This window comes from Cryptomeria japonica, chromosome 5 (genome assembly GCF_030272615.1).
Source record: "Cryptomeria japonica chromosome 5, Sugi_1.0, whole genome shotgun sequence".
In the NCBI taxonomy this organism is placed as follows: Eukaryota; Viridiplantae; Streptophyta; class Pinopsida; order Cupressales; family Cupressaceae; genus Cryptomeria; species Cryptomeria japonica.
Genome location: NC_081409.1, coordinates 65,568,779 through 65,591,016, shown reverse-complemented (window position 1 = coordinate 65,591,016; position 22,238 = coordinate 65,568,779). Strand labels below are relative to the sequence as shown.

The 22,238-nt window shown below is 37.8% G+C and overlaps 1 protein-coding gene across 2 annotated transcripts in view; it reads left to right on the top strand.

Moving 5' to 3' along the window:
* LOC131032721 (MICOS complex subunit MIC60, mitochondrial) overlaps positions 1 to 22,238 on the top strand; it is a 106,014-nt gene that overhangs the window by 68,075 nt on the left and 15,701 nt on the right. For both annotated transcript variants that reach the window (XM_057963754.2, XM_057963753.2), the window contains 4 exons: positions 913 to 1,005; positions 1,133 to 1,252; positions 1,479 to 1,556; positions 1,826 to 2,005. In XM_057963754.2, coding sequence (XP_057819737.2) covers positions 913 to 1,005; positions 1,133 to 1,252; positions 1,479 to 1,556; positions 1,826 to 2,005 — 471 coding nt within the window. The remainder of the gene's footprint in view (positions 1 to 912; positions 1,006 to 1,132; positions 1,253 to 1,478; positions 1,557 to 1,825; positions 2,006 to 22,238) is intronic.

Here is a 22,238-nt window from a genome sequence, read left to right as displayed (position 1 = left end):
TTCAAGACTCGACAGTTGAATATTATCATTTTTGCAAATCATGTATATTTATTGGCAATTATGGATTTATGCGTATCACTCTTCTTCGTATAAATTTGATGTTTGAACATGTGTGTGTGTGTGTGTGTGTGTACGAACATATCCATACCTGTACCCAAGGACTCTTTTTTGGTTGTACTCGTGAACTTGTATCCGTATCTGTACCTCTATACCTGGACATGTACCTGTACCTGAATCAGCAACTTAGAGTAAAACCATTGGATCCTAATTTGATCAAAGTGTAAGATTCATTTGGATCAATTATTACAAAAGCTCCGTTGAAGAAATTTATCAAGCACTTGGCATTGCACAAACATTTAGTTTGTTTGAAGTTTTCACTTCCAAAACTAATCTGCGATTAGTTTGTTAATAGTAGAAGTGGAGAATTAATGAGATACTCCTTGCTCTTAAGAGATGACATGTGACTTTATAGGTTAATGGCTGTACCTTTGAAATATGTCTAGTAAGATGAGTGCTCGTGTTTGTGTCAGAGTAATAGATTAATAATTCAAACCTCCATTAGATTCATTTAGTGAAAATGGATTGTAGTTCTATGGCTAGATAAGCGAGTGAGTCTAAATGCTTCCACAGTTAATACATTATTATGTGAATGTGAAGCACAAACTAAGATGAAGTATTTTCCTTACACACAATTGTATTCAATAATTGACAAGTCATTATTTAGAAAAGACCTTTCTATATCAAGGATTGAATTTTCTCTTTCAAGGTTAAATTATGTGGTTAGCAGAAAAAAATGTAACACATCATTATTATCCTTGTTCGATGTGTTTATTAATTGCACATATTCTTTACTGTTCAATTAGATGAAGTGTTAAGTTGTTTACTTTATTTTTACTGTTGTTATGCATCCAGGAATTGAATAAGGAAAAAGAAAAAGCAGCTGCTGCTTTAAGGTCATTTCATGAGAAAGCAGAAGAACGACTAAAGTCTGAGCTTAGGCGTAAGGTACTGTGTTTTTGGTGTAAGGCCAGCTCATTTGAACATTTTCTAGATAGCTTCTTGCAATTCTATTTGTAAATGAAATTTGCTTTCTTGAGAAGCTATTTTTATTTTAGTTTGCTGTCATGATTAGGAGGAAGAGGCAGACATGAAGCTGAAGAAAGAACAACTGCTTGCAAAAGCAGAAACAACTGCTGCATTTGCTCTTGAGATGTCATCACATTTGAATGGGATGGCTGATGCCAACATTCAAGTATTTTCTTTGTTTATTAGCTAATCATGAATTTATATGCATTTCTAAGTTTCAATTAATCATTTATCTGGGATGCAAACATTTTGAAATTTTGTGATATTCATGTTTCTCTTCTAATTTTTCTGTATGTGTTTCAAAATTGTGAATGGATTGGGCTTTATGTTCGTTTGTGGGTTAGTGGCTAGATAGTCTTATTCTAATTGTTTGCTTTTTATTTCTTCTGCAGATAGATGCCTTGCGTACAGCATTCTATGCTCGTTCAGAGGAGGCCCGACAAAGTCACTCTGTGCACAAACTTGCACTGGTAGTATTTGATATCTAATTATGCAATTTGAATTTTGTATTAGAGGCTGTTTCATGATATCAGGGCGGAGTTTGACATTCCTCCTATTTGTTGGCTCTTTGACATTATGTGATCTATTGTTGTTTTGTTTTCCATTATAATCTCTATGATCTTTATTCAGTTAGACATATGACACCCATTTATGCCGCTATCAATCATTAATGTGTCATGCACGTTATATACATATTGAAGCATTTCTTTCAACTTTTCTGAGCTATTATATTGAACAGGGAACATTTGCTTTAGAAAATGCATTGATGAAGGGTGCACCTCTCCATAAGGAAGTATCTGTGCTTCGTGCATCTGTGGAAGGTATTGACAAAGACACTCTATTAGATGTTGCATTGTCGTCACTACCCCCAGAAACTTTAACAGAAGGAACAAAAACACAGGCACAGTTGCACCAAAAGGTATGTTTCAGTTTTTCCACTCATGCATTTTTTGGTTTTATTGTTCTTTAAAGAGCACACAAAAGTATGGCTTGATTGCCATTACAGGCTTAATTTCTTTGAAGTGTCATTGTGGAATTAGGCTGTGAAGTCGCTGTTGCAGTTTCATATTTATACATGGAAACTTCAATCATTGACTTAGAACAATGCACAGACTTAGAAGGGGCTAGCAAGTGCGATGACTTGTTTTGAAAACTTTAGTGAAGAATGTATATGCAACATCATTTCAGCAAATTTTTCATTTATGCTTGATGAATGTTAATTATAGGAAATTTATGCAAGAGACTTAGTAAAGGTCTGGTGAAAGAAACATTCATTAAAAGAGATTTTTCTAGTGACAAATCTGTGCAGTTGATTCAGGCGTAGTGAAACAAATCGTTGCTGCCAGTTGTCGACTTACCCTTCCTTGCCCATTTTCAATCAGATACTGTTACACTGCCTAAAATACAATCAAATTATTGATATCATTGTGGACTGCATATTTTTTGTTGATTGAAAAATGCATAATTGAAATGTAGAGTGCAACCTTGGATGTGTGGTGGTTTTATTTTGGACGGATAGATATCTCAAAAGCTTGGAATTGTGGGGTCTGGTTGTGTATCACTCCCGAAACCGTTGTCCAGATTGATTAAATCTTAAGGTTGGCTCTTGAAGTGATTATACATTTTGAGTTTTTTGATATCACCTATGTTACAACTTTTCTGCTTACTATTAGTAATTACATTTAGTTGGAACTTTTCAACACAAGGAACTTAAGAATCAGCTAGTAAGAACCAAATATATATACACGAAAACACAGGTATCCCAAAAATAGTAATTGTGGCGGCTATAGAAGATGGTGACAAGGATAGTAACTGGTATTGTATTTTAAAAATATAGGGTAAGGGGTGTGGGGAAATACCAAAATACAAAAAATGATAAAAAAGAAGAAGCTGATTCAAGAGATCTCAAAGAAAGATCAAATCAGAAACCCTTAGCTTACTTACAGTTCTCAGAGAAAGAGCTCTATACTTAGAAATGTTAAATACAAGCTACTTTGAATGCACAAAAGTATACATTGATCACATAAGTATAAACACAAATTTTAGCTCAAAGAAATAACACATTAGATATATAAATAGTGTCAAATGTCTACAAAACTCATGGAATATGAAATTAATGGCATCAAAAGTTCCAAACAAATATCAAAATATCAGTGGTGTATTGGAATGGATAGAGGCTTACAATCTATCATACCAAATCTGGTCAGAATATCAGTGGTGTATTTTCCTTGATTTAGGAAAATATAATTTTCTTTTTGCCATACTTCTAGGATCAGAAAATAGTGGAGTAGACCTAGATCCTTCATATCGAATTCAGCCACAAGATCTTGTTTGCATTTTGCAATGAGGTGATCTTCTCCTGTTATCAACAAGTCATCAACATAGAGAACAAGTATTAACATGTCACCATCCGATATTTTGAAGTATATGTTAGAGTGTGCTTCATTTTTGGAATATCCTAGTTTGGAGAGATAACCATCTATCCTTTTGTACCATGCCCTGGGAGCTTGCTTAAGGCCATAGAGAGCTTTTTTAAGTCTACACATATAGAGATTTCTATCATGTTTAGCAAAGCCTTCAGGTTGTTCTATATATACTTCTTCCTCAATAACACCATTCAAAAATGCGGTCTTCACGTCCATTTGGTGTATCTTCCACCCTTTGGAAGCTGCAATGGCAATGATGGTTCTTACAGAAGTATATCGGGCAACTGGAGCAAATGTCTCTTCGTAATCAATTCCAGCCTTTTGAGAGAACCCCCTGGCAACGAATCTGGCTTTGTGTTTTTCAATACTACCATTTGGTGCATATTTGATTTTAACCACTTTGATGAGACAACTGATTTGTCTTTTGGTCTAGGTACAATGTCCCAGACATCATTTTTTAAGATAGATTGGTATTCCTCAATCATTGCATCTTTCCAAGCTTGACATGTTAAAGCCTCTTCAACATTTGATGGTTCAGATTTTGTAAGTTCGGTCATGAGGGCAACATAGCATGATTGACTTCTTGTTTTCTTATTCTCTTTGAAGATTTCATCGGGTTCCACATTATTTTCTTCAATCATCTTTCTTGCCCATAGTGGTCTTTTCTTCTTGTTAGGATTTTCAGCATTCTCGAAATTAGGTGATTGAAGTTCATGATTTTCTATGCTATTCTCCCTCTGATTTTCAATTGTAGGATTTTCATTCTGCGGTTAGATCATCTTCTGCACTTAGAAATAGTTTATAAGCAACATCTTCTTCAAATTTGACATCTCTACTGATTTGAATGGATCTTCGTCCTAGAATATAGACTCTGTATCCTTTAGTGGTTTCACTGTAGCCAACAAATATGCCTTTCTTCCTGGAGGGTTCTAGTTTGGTTCTCTTTTCTTTAGGAACGTGAATATACACGTGGCAACCAAAGATTCTTAGATGGCTTAAATCTGGTTTATTTCCTGTAAAGGCTTCTTCAGGTGTTATATTCTCTAGGATTGAATGAGGGCATCTGTTTTGAATGTACACAGTTGTATTTGAGGCTTCAGCCCAAAATGAGATATGTAGATTTTGATCATGCATCATGGCTTTCGCAGCTTCGATGATGGCTCTGTTTTTTCTTTCTGCAACTCCATTTTGTTGAGGATTATAAGGTACAATACACTCCCTCTTAATCCCAACAGAAATGCAAAATTCTTTAAAATTTTCAGAGATATATTCACCCCCATTATCTGATCTTAGAGTCTTTATATTCTTCCCAGTTTGATTTTCCACTAGGGCCTTAAATTCTTTAAATTTCAATAACACTTCATTTGATTATTTGAGTTTTATGAAATAGATCCAAGTTTTCCTAGAGTAATCATCAACAAATGTCATGTAATACAAGAATCCCCCTAGTGATGGTAATGACATTGGACCACACAAATCAGTGTGGACAAGTTCTAATACAACTTTTGATTTGTGTTCACTTGAGGGAAATGACCCTTTTGAGTTCTTCCCTAGAGCACATCCTTTACAAGTTCCAACATGATCAGATTTTAGATTGGGTAATCCTGTGGTAATTTTTCCTATGGAAGGTAGGGCACTAAATCGAAGATGTCCTAATCTTCTATGCCAAATTTCATTAGAGTTTGATACTTCATGATTTAGTGTTTGTTTTTGAGTATTACATAATTTGTATAAACTACCATCTCTAGATCCTATAGGAATAGCATTCTTTATGTTAGAGTTTTTAGGCCAGAGTAGAACTTTATCTTCATGGAAGGTGACACGATATCCTTGATCAGCTAGTCCTGAAATAGAGACCAAATTCCTTTTGATACCTAGTACAAAGAGAACATCTTTCAATTGTAATGTAACTCCTATTCATAATTGAATTGAGCAGGTCCCAATTCCTTTCACTGGATAGGTAGAATTGTCTCCTATTGTAACTTCTTCAATTGAGTGGCCTTCAAAGGTTTCAAATTGATCTCTAAAACTGGGTATGTGTCGAGATGCTCCACAATCAATTATCCACATATGTTTGTTTGAGCTTAGTTTGCTTGATAAGGCTAAGAAAAATAGAGGATTCTCTACTTCCTTGACTTCAACTATGGTTGCTTGAGCTTTCTTTCTTTCTGGGCAAAACCTGTGAGTGTGTCCAAATTTATCACACTTGTAGCATTGAATTTTGGAGAAGCCTTTGCTTTTGTGATTATTTCCTCTCTTCCGTTTGAACTTCCTTTTCTTCCCTTTGTTGTTTGTGTTAGCATGTAGTGCTTGAATTTATCCCCCTTTGTTTGGACCCAATCCTCTTGTGATTAGTCGAGATTCTTCTTGAGTACAATCATTCTTGAATTGATCGAATTTTGGTAGTGTCGGATGAGCACTAATGCCTTGAATAAAGGATTCCCAACTGGATGGTAATCCCTTAAGTGCTATTAGAGATAGCTCTATATTATCTATATTATTCCCAATAGTTGACAATTGGTCTTTTAATTATGAAATCCTCATGAAATAGGATGTGGTTGTTTCTCCTTTGTTCATGTAGATATGCATTAAGTGCTGTTTTAAAGTGAGCAATTTGCTTGTATTATTTATTTCATATGAGTTTTGAATGGTATTGAACATATCATAAGCTGTAGTTAGTTTTGAGATGGTTGGGAGAATGTGATCTTTAACATCATCAATTATGATTTTCTTGGCCTTGTTGTTGTGTCTTTTCCAGGTTGTTTTCTTTGGCTCGTCTTTGGGCATCTTAGTATCTTCTTCTATGTATGCATCTAGTTCTAGTTCTTGAAGAATTGCTGTTATTCGAATTCTCCATGAGACGAAGTTGGATGCACTTTCGAGTCTATCCTCCACTCTAACACTGTTCACCATGATTGATTTTCCTTTGATTCTGAGTGCAAGTCTGAATTTTTTTTAGAAAAGAGGTGTCACTATTTTATTATTTCTCTACCAACGTGGCTCTGATACCATGTTAAGGAATTTAGATCAGAGATAGAGAATACAATAGTCTGGTAATATGTAGTGAGGATAGACTTTAATAAGATCACTGCAATGAATATGTTTTACCTCCGATGTGTGTGTGTGTGTGTGTATATATATATATAACTCTAACTATTAATCTTCTATGATAATATCGACAGCTTGCTGGTTCGTGAAACTGCCACACTTATTGGTTTCGGTTCACAACAAGTGTCGATGCCTATAAATAAAAGGATGAAGAGTCATGTCCACGTAGGGGCATGACCCTTCATTCAATGTCGTTATATATTACTTGCTTCAATCCGAATGAAGCTATATCCTTAACAGTCTCTACTAGGTAATTTTCATATAGATGATTTCTCTAGGAAAACTCGGATTTATTTCTTAAAGACTAAAGAATCTGATGAAGTCTTAAGTAGATTTAAAGAATTTAAGGCATTGGCTGAAAACATTTCTGGTAAAAGGATTAAATGTTTAAGGTCTGACAATGGAGGTGAGTATACCTCTCGCAGTTTTTATGACTTCTGTGTTGAGTCAAGTATCAAGAGGGAGTTCTGTGTTCCCTACAATCCTCAGCAAAATGGAGTTGGTGAAAGAAAGAATAGGATTATTGTTGAGGCTGCAAAGGCTATGATCCATGATCAAGACTTGCAGACTTTTCTTTGGGGTGAGGCTTCTAGAACAACAGTATATATTCATAATAGATGTCCCCACCGTGTTTTAAAGAATATGACTCCTGAAGAAGCCTTCACAGGATCCAAACCTGACATCAGCCACTTGAGAATTTTTGGAAGTCCTGTATATGTTCATGTGCCTAAAGAAAAGCAAACTAAGTTGGAGCCTTCTGGAAAGAAGGGGATGCTAGTTGGATACAGTAAATCCTCCAAAGCCTTCAGGATTTACATTCCAGGTCAAAGGTATGTTGAGGTAAGTAGGGATGTTATGTTTGAAGAAGATATTGCCTTTAAGAAATCAAAAGGTTCAGTTGTTGTTGATGAGGTTAATAATAATCAAGATATGAATATTGATACTAACCTTGAGATTCAGAGGGAGTCTGTTGAGCCTCCACCTCAAGAAGAGCATAATTATTCACCTGAGCCCATGAATCCCACTGATATACCTAGTGACATTGTTGTTAGCAAAAAGAGGCCACTTTGGGTGAGAAAAACCATTCAAGACGCTGAAAGATTTGCAGTTCCTAGTGGCACCTTCAGAGAAAGCAAGAGACCTCAAGTATTTTCCAACTATGTTGCATTGATGAGCAATCTCATCGAGTCTGAGCCATGCAATGTTGAAGAAGCCTTGAACCATCATGCCTAGAAGCTAGCTATGGATGAAGAATATCAGTCAATCATCAAGAATGATGTTTGGGACATAATGCCTAGACCCAAAGGTAAATCTGTTGTTTCCTCTAAATGGTTATTTAAAATTAAACATAATGCTGATGGTAGTATTGAAAAATATAAAGCTAGATCTGTAGCTCGTGGTTTTTCTCAAAAGGAAGGCATAGATTATGAAGAAACATTTACTCCTGTTGCTAGATATACCTCTATTAGAACTATAATAGCTATTGTTGCAGCTAGAGGTTGGAAGCTACATCAAATGGATGTTAAGACTGCCCTCCTTAATGGTGTCATTGAGGAAGAAGTCTGTAGTGAACAACCTGAGGGTTATGAGATTCATGAAAGAGATACTCATGTGTGCAGGTTGAAGAAAGCTCTATATGGCCTCAAACAGGCCCCTCGTGCTTGGTATGAAAGAATTGATAAATACTTGTTAATATTAATATTATGATTTTGTAAGAATGATGGTGATTTTAACATTTACTTCAAAATATCCAATGATGAAATGCTAATTCTGGTTTTATATGTGGATGATTTATTTCTTACTGGTAAAGAATTAGCTTCAGAATTTGAAATGAAAGATTTAGTTCTAATGCATTATTTTCTAGGACTAGAAGTATGGCAAAGAGCTAACGAAATTTTCTTAAGTCAAGGAAAGTATTCTATTGATATTTTGAAAAGATTTTGAATGATGGATTGTAAACCCATGTTTACTCCTATGAAATCTAACTTAAAGAAGTTGAGTGTTTCTGCAGCTAACTCCGATTTTGCAGATCCATCCGAGTATAGACAATTGATTGGATCCCTGATGTATCTAGTCAACACTAGACCATATATATGCTATGCAGTGAATGCTCTGAGCCAGTTCATGAGCATGCCTAAACATGTTCATCTTGTTGCAGCCAAGCACATCCTAAGATACTTGCAAGGCACAGTTGGTTATGGGTTGAAGTATCCTCGTAACACTCCAATAACTTTGGAAGGTTACTCAGATGTAGATTGGGCAGGAAGCGTCAAGGACAGTGTTGACTTGTATTTTGTACACAACCAAACACAGAATAAAATACCCAAATGGTACCTTATCCTCTCTTGAGTAAAGTCTCTGAATGCTGAAGATATCGCGAAAAGGATCAATCAGGGTGACTTCAAGGTTCTTCGTTGTAGGATCTCTATGTGTGGATAAGCACCAGTGGTCGTTGTGAATGCTGTTTCTTCAAGGGGCCTTACGTATTCTCGATCTGTAGGAACAGGATTTTCCTAAAGCTAACAGGTTTTCAAAAAAATAGCAAAAGATAAGGGTTTTCAAGAGATGAATTCTAATCTAATCCTAAGAATGACTCAATGTAAGTTAGACTTGGTAAGATTCTACCAATTTCAGTATTGCCAAGGGATTACAACTCTACTGGAATTGATGCGATCTTCTAAGGTGATTAATGGTTTTCCAATCATCAAGAATTATAGATACTACTATAAAGATACATATCAATATTTCAATAACGATTGAAGGTTCAAGCAATCTCAATATCTCCAGTTGACCACACAAGGCGTCCTTACAGTAAGTAAGAAGCTAGTGGTTTGGAACGTGAATCTCACGAAAGATCAAGCACAACACTTAGTCCTTCAAACTTAAATATTACTTCGACTGAGAATGATTCAAGAAAGTAAACAACCATGAAGATAGCCACAAGAATTGCAATAAAACACCATAACTTCAATATTTTATTGATCTCAAAGCCAAAATAGACAACAATTGTTCAAAATTCTTTCTTCACTACTCAATCTTGCTACAAAATAACTTTCTTCTCTCCAAAGCTCTTCTAATCTCTAATCACTAATCTCATTTCTAATCTAATTTCTAATTTACAAAATGAAAATGAGTGAGGGTATATATAGCATCCTCAATTACAATGAATGGCCCAGATCAAAAGAAGATCAACAGCTGAGTTTCTGACACCTAAACCTTAATTAGGGTTTGTTACAAAAAGTTCCCTTTTTAGATGAACATTATTAAATGCATAGCCAAATATTTAATTGGCACAAAAGTCGAGGAAACATAGACCAATGATAATTAAGATGCCACATCATCCTATAAAAACCTCTCTTCTAGAACCTTGTTCCCTTTCCAATGCTCTTTCTTAGCATATGCAACGAATCTGGACACAATTCCTTCAATCTCAGCAATAGGAATCTCAGGAAGGTTCTTCATTCGTTCATTCCAAGTGAATGACCTGGTCAAAGGTAGTGAGAAAAGCCGCTTCCCATCCAGGTTCGAGTTCTTTGATCTTCTCAATCAGGAGCATAGTAGTGAACATTAGATCCCGTTGCTCATCTATGATGACATTCTCATCTTTGCAAAAGATGACCTTGACTCTCTCTTCCAACTCTTGGAGGTCCACATCCGTCTCAACTTCGATCCGCCTGCCAAGAATGGTACATAACACTTCAAACACCTTATCCTGAATTGGATGGATGACGCCTTCAACTTGATTGCATTTGGTGTTGATGTCTTCGAAAAGAACTTCTTTCATCTGGAGTAGAGTTGACCACTGAAGTAGGTTATGAGCTCCTCCATCCATTATCTTTTCTTGTGCTAGGATCTTCCTTGGTGTTTGCCTGATTACTTGCAGGACAGGAATGATAACATCTCTAGTGTGAGCGAAAGCGGCTATAGTTATCATTAGATTGTGGACAATCTCAAGGACCTGGATAGCTCGATGGATTGTCTTCATCATTCTTGTTGTAAATTCAACAGCTACAGTGTGGGATTTGTCAATCCAAGAGCTCATAAGCTGAACCAAGCTGTTGACTCTTTTTGCTTCGCCAATCGATTCGAGGGGGAGTGCTTGCACAGGAGATATTGCTGGATCCTGACGTCTCAAGGGCTGATTGAGATGGCTAAAGTAGCCTCTCCAAGCACCTCTCTCTCTCTCAAGCTTCCTATTCTTTTCCATTTCCTCCTTAAGTTTGCCCTTAAGTGCTTCAAATGAATCGGTTGCTTCATCCATTGCCTGTTCAGTAGTGAGTGGACCAAGCTCAAATGTTTCTACATCATACTCATCTGCAAGAATTTCACCTTCATACTTGTCCACTACTGGTGTAGCTATCTGCAATTTCCTGGATCCTGTCTCATCTCTTATCACCTTGGACATCTTTGTGGCCTTCTTCTTCTCCGTTATTTCTTGAGAATTTCCTATAAGGCTCTCTAAGTCGATTACATCATCTTCTTCTTCAATCACAATCACCCTTGTCAGTCTCTCCTTTAACCAATCTGGAATGGCAGATCTTGTCTCTCTCACTTGTATTTTCTGAGGCAGTGGTTCATCTTCTCGGAGAGGAGATGTCGCTTCATCATCATTTCTCTGATCTTCCTGTAGCTCATCAATTTGGGGAGACTGACTAGATGAATGCGGAGGTATCTGTCCTCTCTCTGGCCTATCATTTTGCACCATGGATTCCATAGATTCATCAACATCAGGTACTATCTTCTCTTGACCTTCAGCTTGACTTGCCCTCTTTTCATGTCGAGAAGATGTGCTTGATGGGCGATCTCGATTGGCCTCTTGCTTCTTCTTGGAAGATTCCCTTTTTTCAGGTCTTTCTTTCCTCTTTGCACCTCTAGGATGAGATGTGTTCTCACTCACGCTAGCTTCTCCTTCATCTGGTCTAGCCTCCAAAGTGAAAGTCATTGACACATTCTGTTCTCTCAACTTCTGATGCTGTACGTCCACCCATCTGCGAGTACATGATAGAATAGGAGCCATCAAAGCTCTCAGGTCGGAAACCTCAGGTTCATTCCAATCTATCTTCATTGCTTTGTCTTCTTTGTCGTAGGATGACTGGAGATGTCCGCCATTGTCCTGAGCTTGATCGGCTACTCTGTAAACTTTGCATTTCCTGATGAAATCTAAAGGCAATCTGGAATGCATCTTTCTTTTAACTTCTAAATCAGTTGAGAGATTCATCCAAAAGTCTTCTACCTGAAACTCATGTCCGTACTTCCTAGCAACTGTTTCCTCCATATAACCATAAGGATCAAAATTCTCCCTTGGGGCAAAAAAGGTGAATGAATACAAGGCTAATTCCTTCTTTGCATCCTCCGAAGCCTGAGTATTAGGACATACCTCAATTGAATTCCCCAATATGATAGGTACGGGAATTCCATTTCCATGCTTGTGTCTGGATACCTTTGCACAAGCTACCAACTGCCTGGTTACCTCAAGTAGCACTATCCTGTCTGTCAGATATCTCGGCAACATGTAGGGAGGTGAAGGACACCCTTGAACTCTGATATATGTAAACTTTGGAAACTGGGTGAACCATGCGCCATACTTCTTCACAAGCTCTTGTGCATCCAGAGATAGTCGATTGTGAATCCCGCCTTGCAATATCCTAGTGATGTTCATCGTGAAGGTATCATTGACTAACTTGTAGTCACTTCCAGGTGGATGATGCAAATGAACATAAGAGTCACAAACTCTCACTTCTCCGAGTCCTCTTCCGATCACTCCTCTGTGAGGTAGCCCTGCATACTCGAAACTCCTGATCAAGGCATATATGACATATGAGCTCATGTGGAACGACTTGGTAGGCCTTAGTCTTCTCAACTACACATCCAGGCTATTGCTAATAATTCTGGCCCAATGAATCGTTCCTTTCCCTTGGACAATCACTTGAATGAAGTAGAACATCCATTTCTCGAAGTAGAAGGCTTGAGGAGCCCCCGTAACTCGATTGAGCAAAGTTATCAAATCTCTGTACTCCTCCTGGAAATCAATCCTATGCGGTGTATTGGGAATCTTGTTCAGGTGAGGACGACTTTTGAGCAACTAATTCTTGTTGATGAGATTCAGGCAACTGTCGGGATCATCTTCATACATTAACCTGGCTCCTTCTAGGCTTTTGTAAATCATATCTTTATGCTCTGGAAGATGAAGAGCTTCGCTTATAGCCTCCTCTGAAAGGTAAGCTAAAGTGTTTCCTTCCTTGGATACGATCGATCTTGATTGTGAGTCATAATGGCGGGCACACTCGATCATCAGCTCATGACACTGGACTGCTGGAGGGAAACCTACCGCCTTGATGATGCCACTTTCAATAATCCTCTTTGCAATAGGTGATGGCTTGCCAATGTAGGGGACTTCTCAAAACTTCTTCACACTGAAGTTTCCCAAGTTGGTATCTCCGATATTACTCCATTTGGACACAATCCTGGTCTCCAATTCGTCGTTCCTTTGATCTTCCTTCATGAGAGCTGGACGACTAGTGGATGCTCTAGCCTTTGGAGTCGCCATCTTGACACCTACACAACATTTCACAATTAGTAATATATCTTGAAGCGTAGAAATATAGAGTAAAAAGGAAGATTTAAGATTTTAATTAGGAAACTTCATGATAAATCTTGAGTTATCATTTCCTAATTAACCATGCGATACTTAGATCTTTCCAAAACAAATGTTCGAAAATCAAATCTTCAACAAGGGTGTCAAGATGATTTCGCCATACCTCCTCTTTAGTATTAAACTCTAAGAAATGATTCAAAAATAGATGAATTTTGCTAGGCAAAATGTAGATCAAAGTTCTCCCTTGGATAAAATGCGCCTGCTTTAGCCTTCAAAAGAATCAACTCCACTTCCTTCTAGCCTCCAACACTTGAAAGAAAATCGCTCCAAGCAAACCAGATTTCGCACCTTCAATTAGCTTTCCAAATTCGCACTTGAAGCAATAATTGAATGATTTGAATTGTGAAAAAAAACACCTCCAATATATAGAGCGCTCACCCCTTTGCTCCCTCTAGGCCGACTTGGCAAAAAGAGGTTAAAGAAATAAATAAATAAAATTCTACAAAAGGGGCCGACTTGGCAAAATAAATCAAAATAAGGCCTTGTGCGCTTTATATTTAATTTTAATTTAATAAAAATTAATTTTAAATGCCTCCCAAAATTAAAAGCTCAATTTTCTAAGGCCTAAAATCAATTTATTAAATGTCAAAATGTTTTAAATTTAATGCTAATTTAATTTTAATTTTTTCAAATGCCTCAAAATTAGCAATTCTGGCGATCAAATGCAATTTGGAGAATATTAATTTTTAAAACAAGGCTTAATGAAACTTCCTGAGGATTTCGCCCTGGACCCTCTCTGAGGGTCAGGAGCGATTTTTGAATTTTAGCCTTGAATATTTCACATTTTGACGTGAAAATCTCCTGGAGGGTAAATCGATATCCAGTTGATGCGTTGCACTTCAAATTTGACATTTTTCATGAGGAAAATAGGTGGAATTGTCAATTTCGCCCTGGACCTTCAGTGAGGGTCAAGAGCGATTTTTCATTTTTTGCTCAAATTTAGCACTTTTCCACCTCCAAAATTTCTTCAAGACATTTCAACTAGGTCCTTTCACTGAATTGCAAACTTAGCTCAATCCAATTTTGGAGAAAAGGTGTGATTTTGAAGTTTCTTGTTGTGGGCCCTCTCTGAGGGTCAGGAGCGATTTTTTGATTTTGGGTTGATTTCATCTTGTGTTGATCCTCCAAATTATATTCAATGGATAGAACATGCCTTCCTTCATCCCTTCCAATCATGAAACATACTTTGATCTTGTAAGAACAGTGCATTTTTGAAAATCTCGCCATGGACCCTCTCTGAGGGTCAGGAGCGATTTTTGCTACCTGGACCAAAATGCTTCACTTTTCGTCTCGAAATCACTTTGCCACGGAAGATATCATCTTGTTCTTTGCTATGAATAAAAATTCATGTCCAAGAAAGGTCCAAAAATGTGCACATGAAGAAAATCGCTGTGGGCCCTCTCTGAGGGTCAGGAGCGATTTTACCTTTCCTGGGCAAAACTCCTTCAATTTATCATCTTTGATCAAGTCTGGATACTTCATTATGCTCATTTCATCCATCCCCATGCCTTTGACATCTTAAGTCGACCAAATAAGGCTAGCAATGACCCTTATAAGATTTCTCACTGTGGGCCCTCTCTGAGGGTCAGGAGCGATTTTTCTCTTAGTTTCCAAAATTCACCATCTTTCATGTCTCCAAACCATCCAAAGCATCAAGTCACGTCCATTCATCCTTCTAGGAGACCCTGCACAAAGCAATTTAGAAAAGTCAGTGACAAATATGACTTAAACAACATTTTCGTCTTGGGCCTTCACTGAGGGTCAGGAGCGATTTTACCCGTTTTGGCCAAACTGCTTCAAATTTAAGTCTCAAACTGCTTCACAAGGCAAAGTCAGGTCATTTTCAAGGTCAGGAACCAGTTAGCAGGTCCATCAAAAAACAAGAAATTGCACTTAGGGCAAAATTTGCCCTGGGCCCTCTCTGAGGGTCAAGAGCGATTTGTCTGTTTCAGGCATCATCTTGCTTCAAAAAATTGATCAAAACTTACCCAGGCAAGAACACACAATTTCTCCTTCAAAATGCTAACACTTAGTCAAAATTGGATTTCACCCTAAAAACCCTGATTAGACCTAACCTAAGACCTATTTGACTTCCCTGAAAGGCTTACTTTATTTCAATCATCTCAACTCTTCGGGAGGATACTTAACAATTCTCAAAATTTGACTGGACTCAACTTGAATAACATCAAAAGAAACCCCTAAGGTTTAGCCCTAGCCCAAACAGACCACTCACTCACTCAAAACCCTAAAAGCAGAGAGAAAAACAAGCAAAACAAAAGCAAAAAAGAGGGGGTCCCCATTCTAATGGGGCGATGTGTGAAATGGTCACAACAGACAGGAAAAACACTTATGGCATTTGTTTCAGCTTAGGATCCGCAGTGATCTCTTGGGCTTGCAGAAAACAGTCCTCAGTAGCACTAAGTACAACTGAAGCTGAGTACATTGCAGCAAGTGTTGCTTTTAGAGAAGCGGTGTGGCTTCGTAAGCTCCTTGTTGGGTTGCTTGGACAACCTTGAGAATCTACAGTTATTCATTGTGATAATCAGAGTTGTATAAAGATGTCTGTCAATCTGGTGTTTCATGACAGGTCAAAACATTTGGAGACTCATTTTCACTTCATTCGAGATATGGTGCAAAAAGGCGCCATTCATTTGAAGTATGTTAGTACTGATGATCAGATTGCAGATATTCTTACCAAGCCCTTCTCGAGAGTGAAGTTTGTGTACTTCAGAGACAGACTTGGTGTTGTGGAAAATGAAACATTGGTTGAGAAGGAGTCTCAACCTCAGTGATACATTGTGTTGTATCAACCACCCTCTACGGGCAATGCAAGGTGGTATTCTTCTTAGGAAGAAGAGCAAATGTGACCATCCTCTGCAAGTAATGTAAGATGGTAGAAAAGATCCTCTCCACCCTCTACGGGCAATGTAAGGTGGATCCATTCTATGCTTGTGTGCAAGATTGAAGATTATGTTATGTAATTCCAATCTATGCTTGTGTGGAAGATGGAAGACTACAACATTCTGATTATGTAATCCATTCTTTGCTTGTGTGCAAGATGGAAGATTATGATATTCTGATTATGTAATTATTCCCTCCCTAGTTAAGAGGGAGTGTTGATTGTAACTAGGTAGGATGTGGATTCCAATTGCCTTAAGGCAATATTGGAATCTGCCAAGGGCTGGGCCCTTCTCTCCCCTCTCACACGCCACTCTAAGGGAAACGTGTTCCCTCTAATAGGGCCGACCCTATAACCCAAAAGACATATCGCACAAAAAAGGGATAAAATAAATAAAAGAATTGGCGCCAAGCCGACCTCAAATAGGTCCCTTGCCACATATAAATGAAGAACAACTTGACCTCATTAATCACATCAAATCTTCCCTCACAAATGTGAATTAGCTCTAAAGTTGAAGCGAATTTAGTCAGTTATCTGCTGTGCATGAATGCGAACTACATCTGCTGCCAAGGTGTAAACATTAGGTGTGGATATCTCCATTGAAAGGGGCGAACTGCTGTCAAGAATAAGGTGTCAAAAGTGCAGACTAGGTTGCTGGTTGATGAAGACAAAAGTGCAGATCTGAGGTGCAGACCTCATACTGATTAGCCTTCTACATCAGCCCTAAGTGTGGTCATATCAGACCTCCTAAAGAGATAAGTGTTGTAATCAGAATATTGTGTATAATTCATAATCAGATCTGAGGATCTCTTCTTGCTGGGTTTTTCCTCCTAGGAGGTTTTCCCAGGGTAATGCTGTCTTGTCTTATTTTTGTTTGCTTTCTGTCATTCACTAAGTTGAAAACTCTAACAGAAAATAATCTAATTCTAGTTACCAGATCTATTTTCTGAGTTTACTGTTAATCTGAAAGTAAAACTAACAGTTGGACTATGATGAGCATGTTTGATCGACCATTTTTAGCTATTTTTTTTAAAGAGGTAAAAGGAATAATGACACCCACAATGAGTACTTGGTTACACTTGGCCCTCTTGTTCATAAGGGTTAAGCAATCAAATCAGAAGTTACATTCTAAGTTGGAAGGAGTTACTCTTGGGGAAGGATACATGCGTCCAACTTGGACTAGTTGGACTAAGGTTGAAATCCATTGTTAGTTTTTTGTGCTTGCTTGGCCTAGATGGGATGGTCAGTTTTATGTAGGGTATGTTGATTGAATTACTTGAGGATTTAGAGTGTTGATCTCTATAGAAACACTAAAACTCTAATATTGTATTGTAATTGTTTGAAGAAGGTTAAGTTGCTAGGTTTTTTCCCTTGATAGGTTCCTAGGGGTGGCTTGTAGGATCATTTCTTGGCCAAATGATGAGATTTTGATCTTTTCCTCGTGGCAGCACTATATGCTTCCTATTGCTCCTTGGCATAAACATGAATTTGCCAACAAGTGAGCTTCACTTGACCATACAAGCTCCCATACTCATTTTGGCACTTGTTAGAACACCAAAAGATAACTCACACCTATGCTGAGTTTTTCAATCATTGCGACATGTAACCAAAGAGGTGATAGTGGGTCAAATTTAAAAGCCTAGCTGACCCTTTGCCCATTGAGCTAGAGCCATCAACCATTATAAACTATACTTGTACCTACATGTTTAAATATAAAACAAATATGAGGAAAATCCAAAAAAACCAATAATACAATAATGCAAGTAGGTTATTATTTGTAAAATTTACAAAATAAGTTTGAAAAAACAATAATGTAACCCTAGACTATTAAAAAAAATGAATAATGATAAGAAATTTTTTAAATTAAAGAGATCTCAGAAATAAATTTAAAAAAAGCTAACAATTTTTTTTTTAAACCTTGAATGATGATTCTCCTTAATATAGCATCGAGATCTCTGTAGCAACTAACACTCTTTGAGGCATAGGAAGAACATCTTTGCAATTCTTGAACACAAGAAAAAATAGCAACCTTAAGCAAAGGGAAAAATGAGAATGTATTAAAATATTTAATTATTATTTTAATGGACATTATTGTAATTTTTTGCTTTATTTAGTTTTCTATTTTTAGAAGTGGTTATTTCTTTTTTAGAAACATCACCCTTTGTAATCGCCTATTTACAGATATTTGGTTGAATAAAGTTATCGAATTAATTTTTCATGATATCAGAGCAGTTTTTTTGAGGTCGAATTTTTTTGGTCAAGGGTCTTTAGGCGTCATTGTTGTGGCGTGGCTCCTACAAGCTACGCGAACTGCTGCTGGTTGTGTTTTCTTCAACTCCGGCAGTGCGACTATTTTTTCCTAACGTTTTCTACAGGAATCACGATTTCTTCTGGGTTGTTTCTTCTAAGCCGCTTGTTTTTTATCATGTAGGTTTTTTGGCCGTGTTTTTTTCCTGTTGTTGAGCGGATTTTGTCTGCATCTCTCTGCCTATCATGCCTGTTTTCTTCCACGCGGTTTGTTTTTCCTTGTGATTCGAGGGTTCTTTTGCGTTTTTCATGCGTATTTTTCCTTGCTAATCTGAGTTCCGCATGTGCAGATTAACTATGGATTTTTTCACGATTTTTTTGGCAGTTATTTTTCAATGATTTCTTAAAAAAATCGGGGGCTTGTTTAGCAGCAGCTAGGGTTTGCGAGTTTTTTTTGTGGCTGTGGGTACTGTGTTTACACCCATGATAATTTTCTTGTAACCTAGGGTTTGCAGAAAAATTTCTAGGTTTTCAGCAAATCGGATCCATGCCTTGAATTCTGTGGCAGGGTACTATTCTACCACTATCACTTCATTGAGACACTCAATATCACTTCTACTAGTGTTGATCTAAAGTTTCCTAATCTCTGCAACAATATTCTAAAACAAGATAGATGGAAGATATAGTTTGGATGTGGTGCTAGTTCGTCCTCTACTGAACAAGCCTTCGCGGCCAAAGCCTCATATAAAAGTAAAAGTAAACCCCAGTCCTAGCAGAAACCACAAGGTAATCAGGGGTCTTCCAAGAAGAAAAGTGTCTAGTGCAACTACTGTCACATGTTTGGCCACATGAAGAAAGATTGCAAGAAACGGTTGGCGTCCTAGCAATCTTGACAAGGAGGGTCTCAACAAAAGGCCCAAGTTGCAATGCATTTTGATCAAGAGGAGTCTGCCTTCTATGCGTTCTTGGCCACACACCCATCTAATCAAGAGAAATCATTTGCTTGGTACATTGATGTTGGCGCCTCTTGGCATTTAATACATCACCGAGATTGGCTCATAGAATTCATGCCTTTCAAAGATTTAGTGGTCTTTGCAGGAGATGAAGAGTATACTGTTTTCGGCAAGGGCAACGTTCAGATTTCATCTTGAGGGAGAGATTTGATATTTCTCAATTTATACTTTGTCCCAAGTATGGAGCTCAATCTGTTGTTAGTCAGTCAGATTATGCATCATTCTCCACAATTGGATGTCATCTTTAGTTCGCACAAGTGCAAAATTGTTGATAGAGAGACTCACACTTTAGTTGCTATTGGCCTTGAGGATCATGGTCGTTATAGACTTGTTGATTCTGGTGATTCTCAAGAGCATGCCATGGCAGCCAAGAGTACTTCCATAAGCAATCTCTGGCATTAGTGGTATGGGCACCTGAATATTCACTATCTCTCTCAGTTAGTTTGGGAGGGTATAGTTGTTGGGTTATTTGAGATTCAGACTCAAAATCATGGAGTTTGTGGAGCTTCTCAAGCTGGAAAGTAGCATTGGACTCCGTTTTCAGATGGGGACGCCCTGAGAGCATCCAAGGTCTTGTAGTTGGTTCATGTAGATATATGTGGCTCGATGAACACTCCATTAGTCACTGGATTCAGGTATTTTCTGCTGTTTGTTGATGATTTCAGCAAAAAAAATGTGGGTGTATTTTCTTAAGCACAAATCATAGGTGTTCAACATGTTTTAGAAGTTTAAGGCCTTAGTGGAAAATGAGTCAGGTTGTCAAATAGTCACTCTTTGGTTCAACAAAGGCGATGAATTTTGTTCTACTAATTTCTCCAAGTTTTGTGCATCACATGGCATTAAGCATCAACTTACCACACCTTACACTCCTTAGCAGGACGATGTTGTTGAGTACAACAAACATATAGTCACTGAGATGGCCCAATCTATGTTGCAGCATAAAAATGTTCCAAAGAAATTTTGGGCTGAAGCAGTCTACATTGTAGTTTATCTTTTGAATTGGTCTCACACATAGGCCATTAAGAAGATGACCCTAGAGGAAGTTTGGTCTGGAAGAAAGCCCAAAATTAGTCATCTGAAGGTTTTTGGCTCTATTGCTTATGTTTGGGGACTTGATGCTAAGTGCACCAAATTGAATTCCAAGAGTCAGAATTTGATGTTCACAGGCTATAGTGATAAACATAAGGCTTATTGACTGATTGATGTTGACACTGATCGTCTCATATTCAGTTGAGATGTGTTATTTGATGAAGAACGAGAGCCTTTTCAACCTTCTCTTGTTTTGAACCTTGAGGATCAGCCTTATAATGCTATAGATATGGGTGTTCGTCTTCCATTTGCTCCACCTGATGGGAGGGATTCAAATGACTTTGTGGTTGTGGGATCTCCTAGACATTACATTGCACCACTCGACTTTCCTCAGGAGAATCAAGATCCGCATCCAGATGAGTTTGCTCTAGATAGCCCAGATGATGTTCTTCCTCCTGCAGCTAATGTTAGTACTTCTACTCTCTGGCCTAAGTGGTAGGCCAAGACCGTTGGAGATCTTCATGATGATGAATTGATTGAGGGTAGATCAGTTAGAGACAAGAGCAAGTAGAACACAGTTAATTTTGCTCTTATGGCCAACATTCATTGTATTTATGAGACTCAGACATATTTAGAGGCTAAAGGTGTCCCTGAGTGGGAACAAGCTATGGCAGTTGAATATAATAGTCTTCTGAAGAACAACACTTGGGTCTTGTCTGATCTTCCACCAAGGAAGCAGCCCATTGGCTGCAAATGGGTGTATAAAGTCAAGTATAAGGCTGATGGAACCCTTGATAAGTACAAGGTTTGGTTAGTAGCAAAAAGGTTTTCACAGAAGGAGGGCATTGACTATGAGGAGACATTTGCTTCTATAGCCAAGATGAGCACCATTCGACTTGTCCTCGTGATTTCAGCCTAATTTGGATGGAGAGTTCATGATGTCAAGAGTGCATTCCTCAATGGTGATTTGTAGGAAGAAGTCTATATGACACAATCTCCAGGTTTCAAGGTTGTTGGTCAGGAACACCAGGTATGCAGATTGGTGAAAACACTCTATGGCCTCAAACATGCTCCTTGTGCATGGTACATAAAAATTGATAAGTACTTGATTAATCAAGGCTTTCAGAGGAGTCCTTTTGATCCCAATTTTTATGTCAAGCATATTGGTGGTGATGATCTTCCACCAAGGAAGCAGCCCATTGGCTGCAAATGGGTGTATAAAGTCAAGTATAAGGCTGTGTTGATGTGTTTTTTATGCACATGCGAACACAGAATAAAATACCTAAAGGTACCTTATCCTCTCTTGAATAAAGTCTCCGAATATTGAAGATGTCGCGAAAAGGATCAATCGGGATGACTTCAAGGTTCTTTGTATGTAGGATCTCTACGTGTGGATAAGCTCTCTGTGGTATGATGTGATTTTTGCTGGAATCACAAGGGGACTTACACTTGATGACCTAAACGTCTGATTTGCAGGAATCACAAGATTTTACTGGCCTAGATTTGAAAAAAAGGAAAAAGGATGAGGTCGAGGAAAGGATCTAATTCTGACACTAAGAATGTAGGAGCAATGAATGATCTTTGATGAAATTCTAACTAAGTCTTGTTTTGACATCCCAGGACCATCTCCACAAGGTTAGTGCGATCTTCGGAGGAAAGCTTTATGATGTTCAGATCATCACTACAGGCATAGACACCATTAGGCTGATGCATATCAATGAAGAAGTGACAATTGAAGTTAAGCTTAAGCTGAATGATTCCAGTTGACTACACAA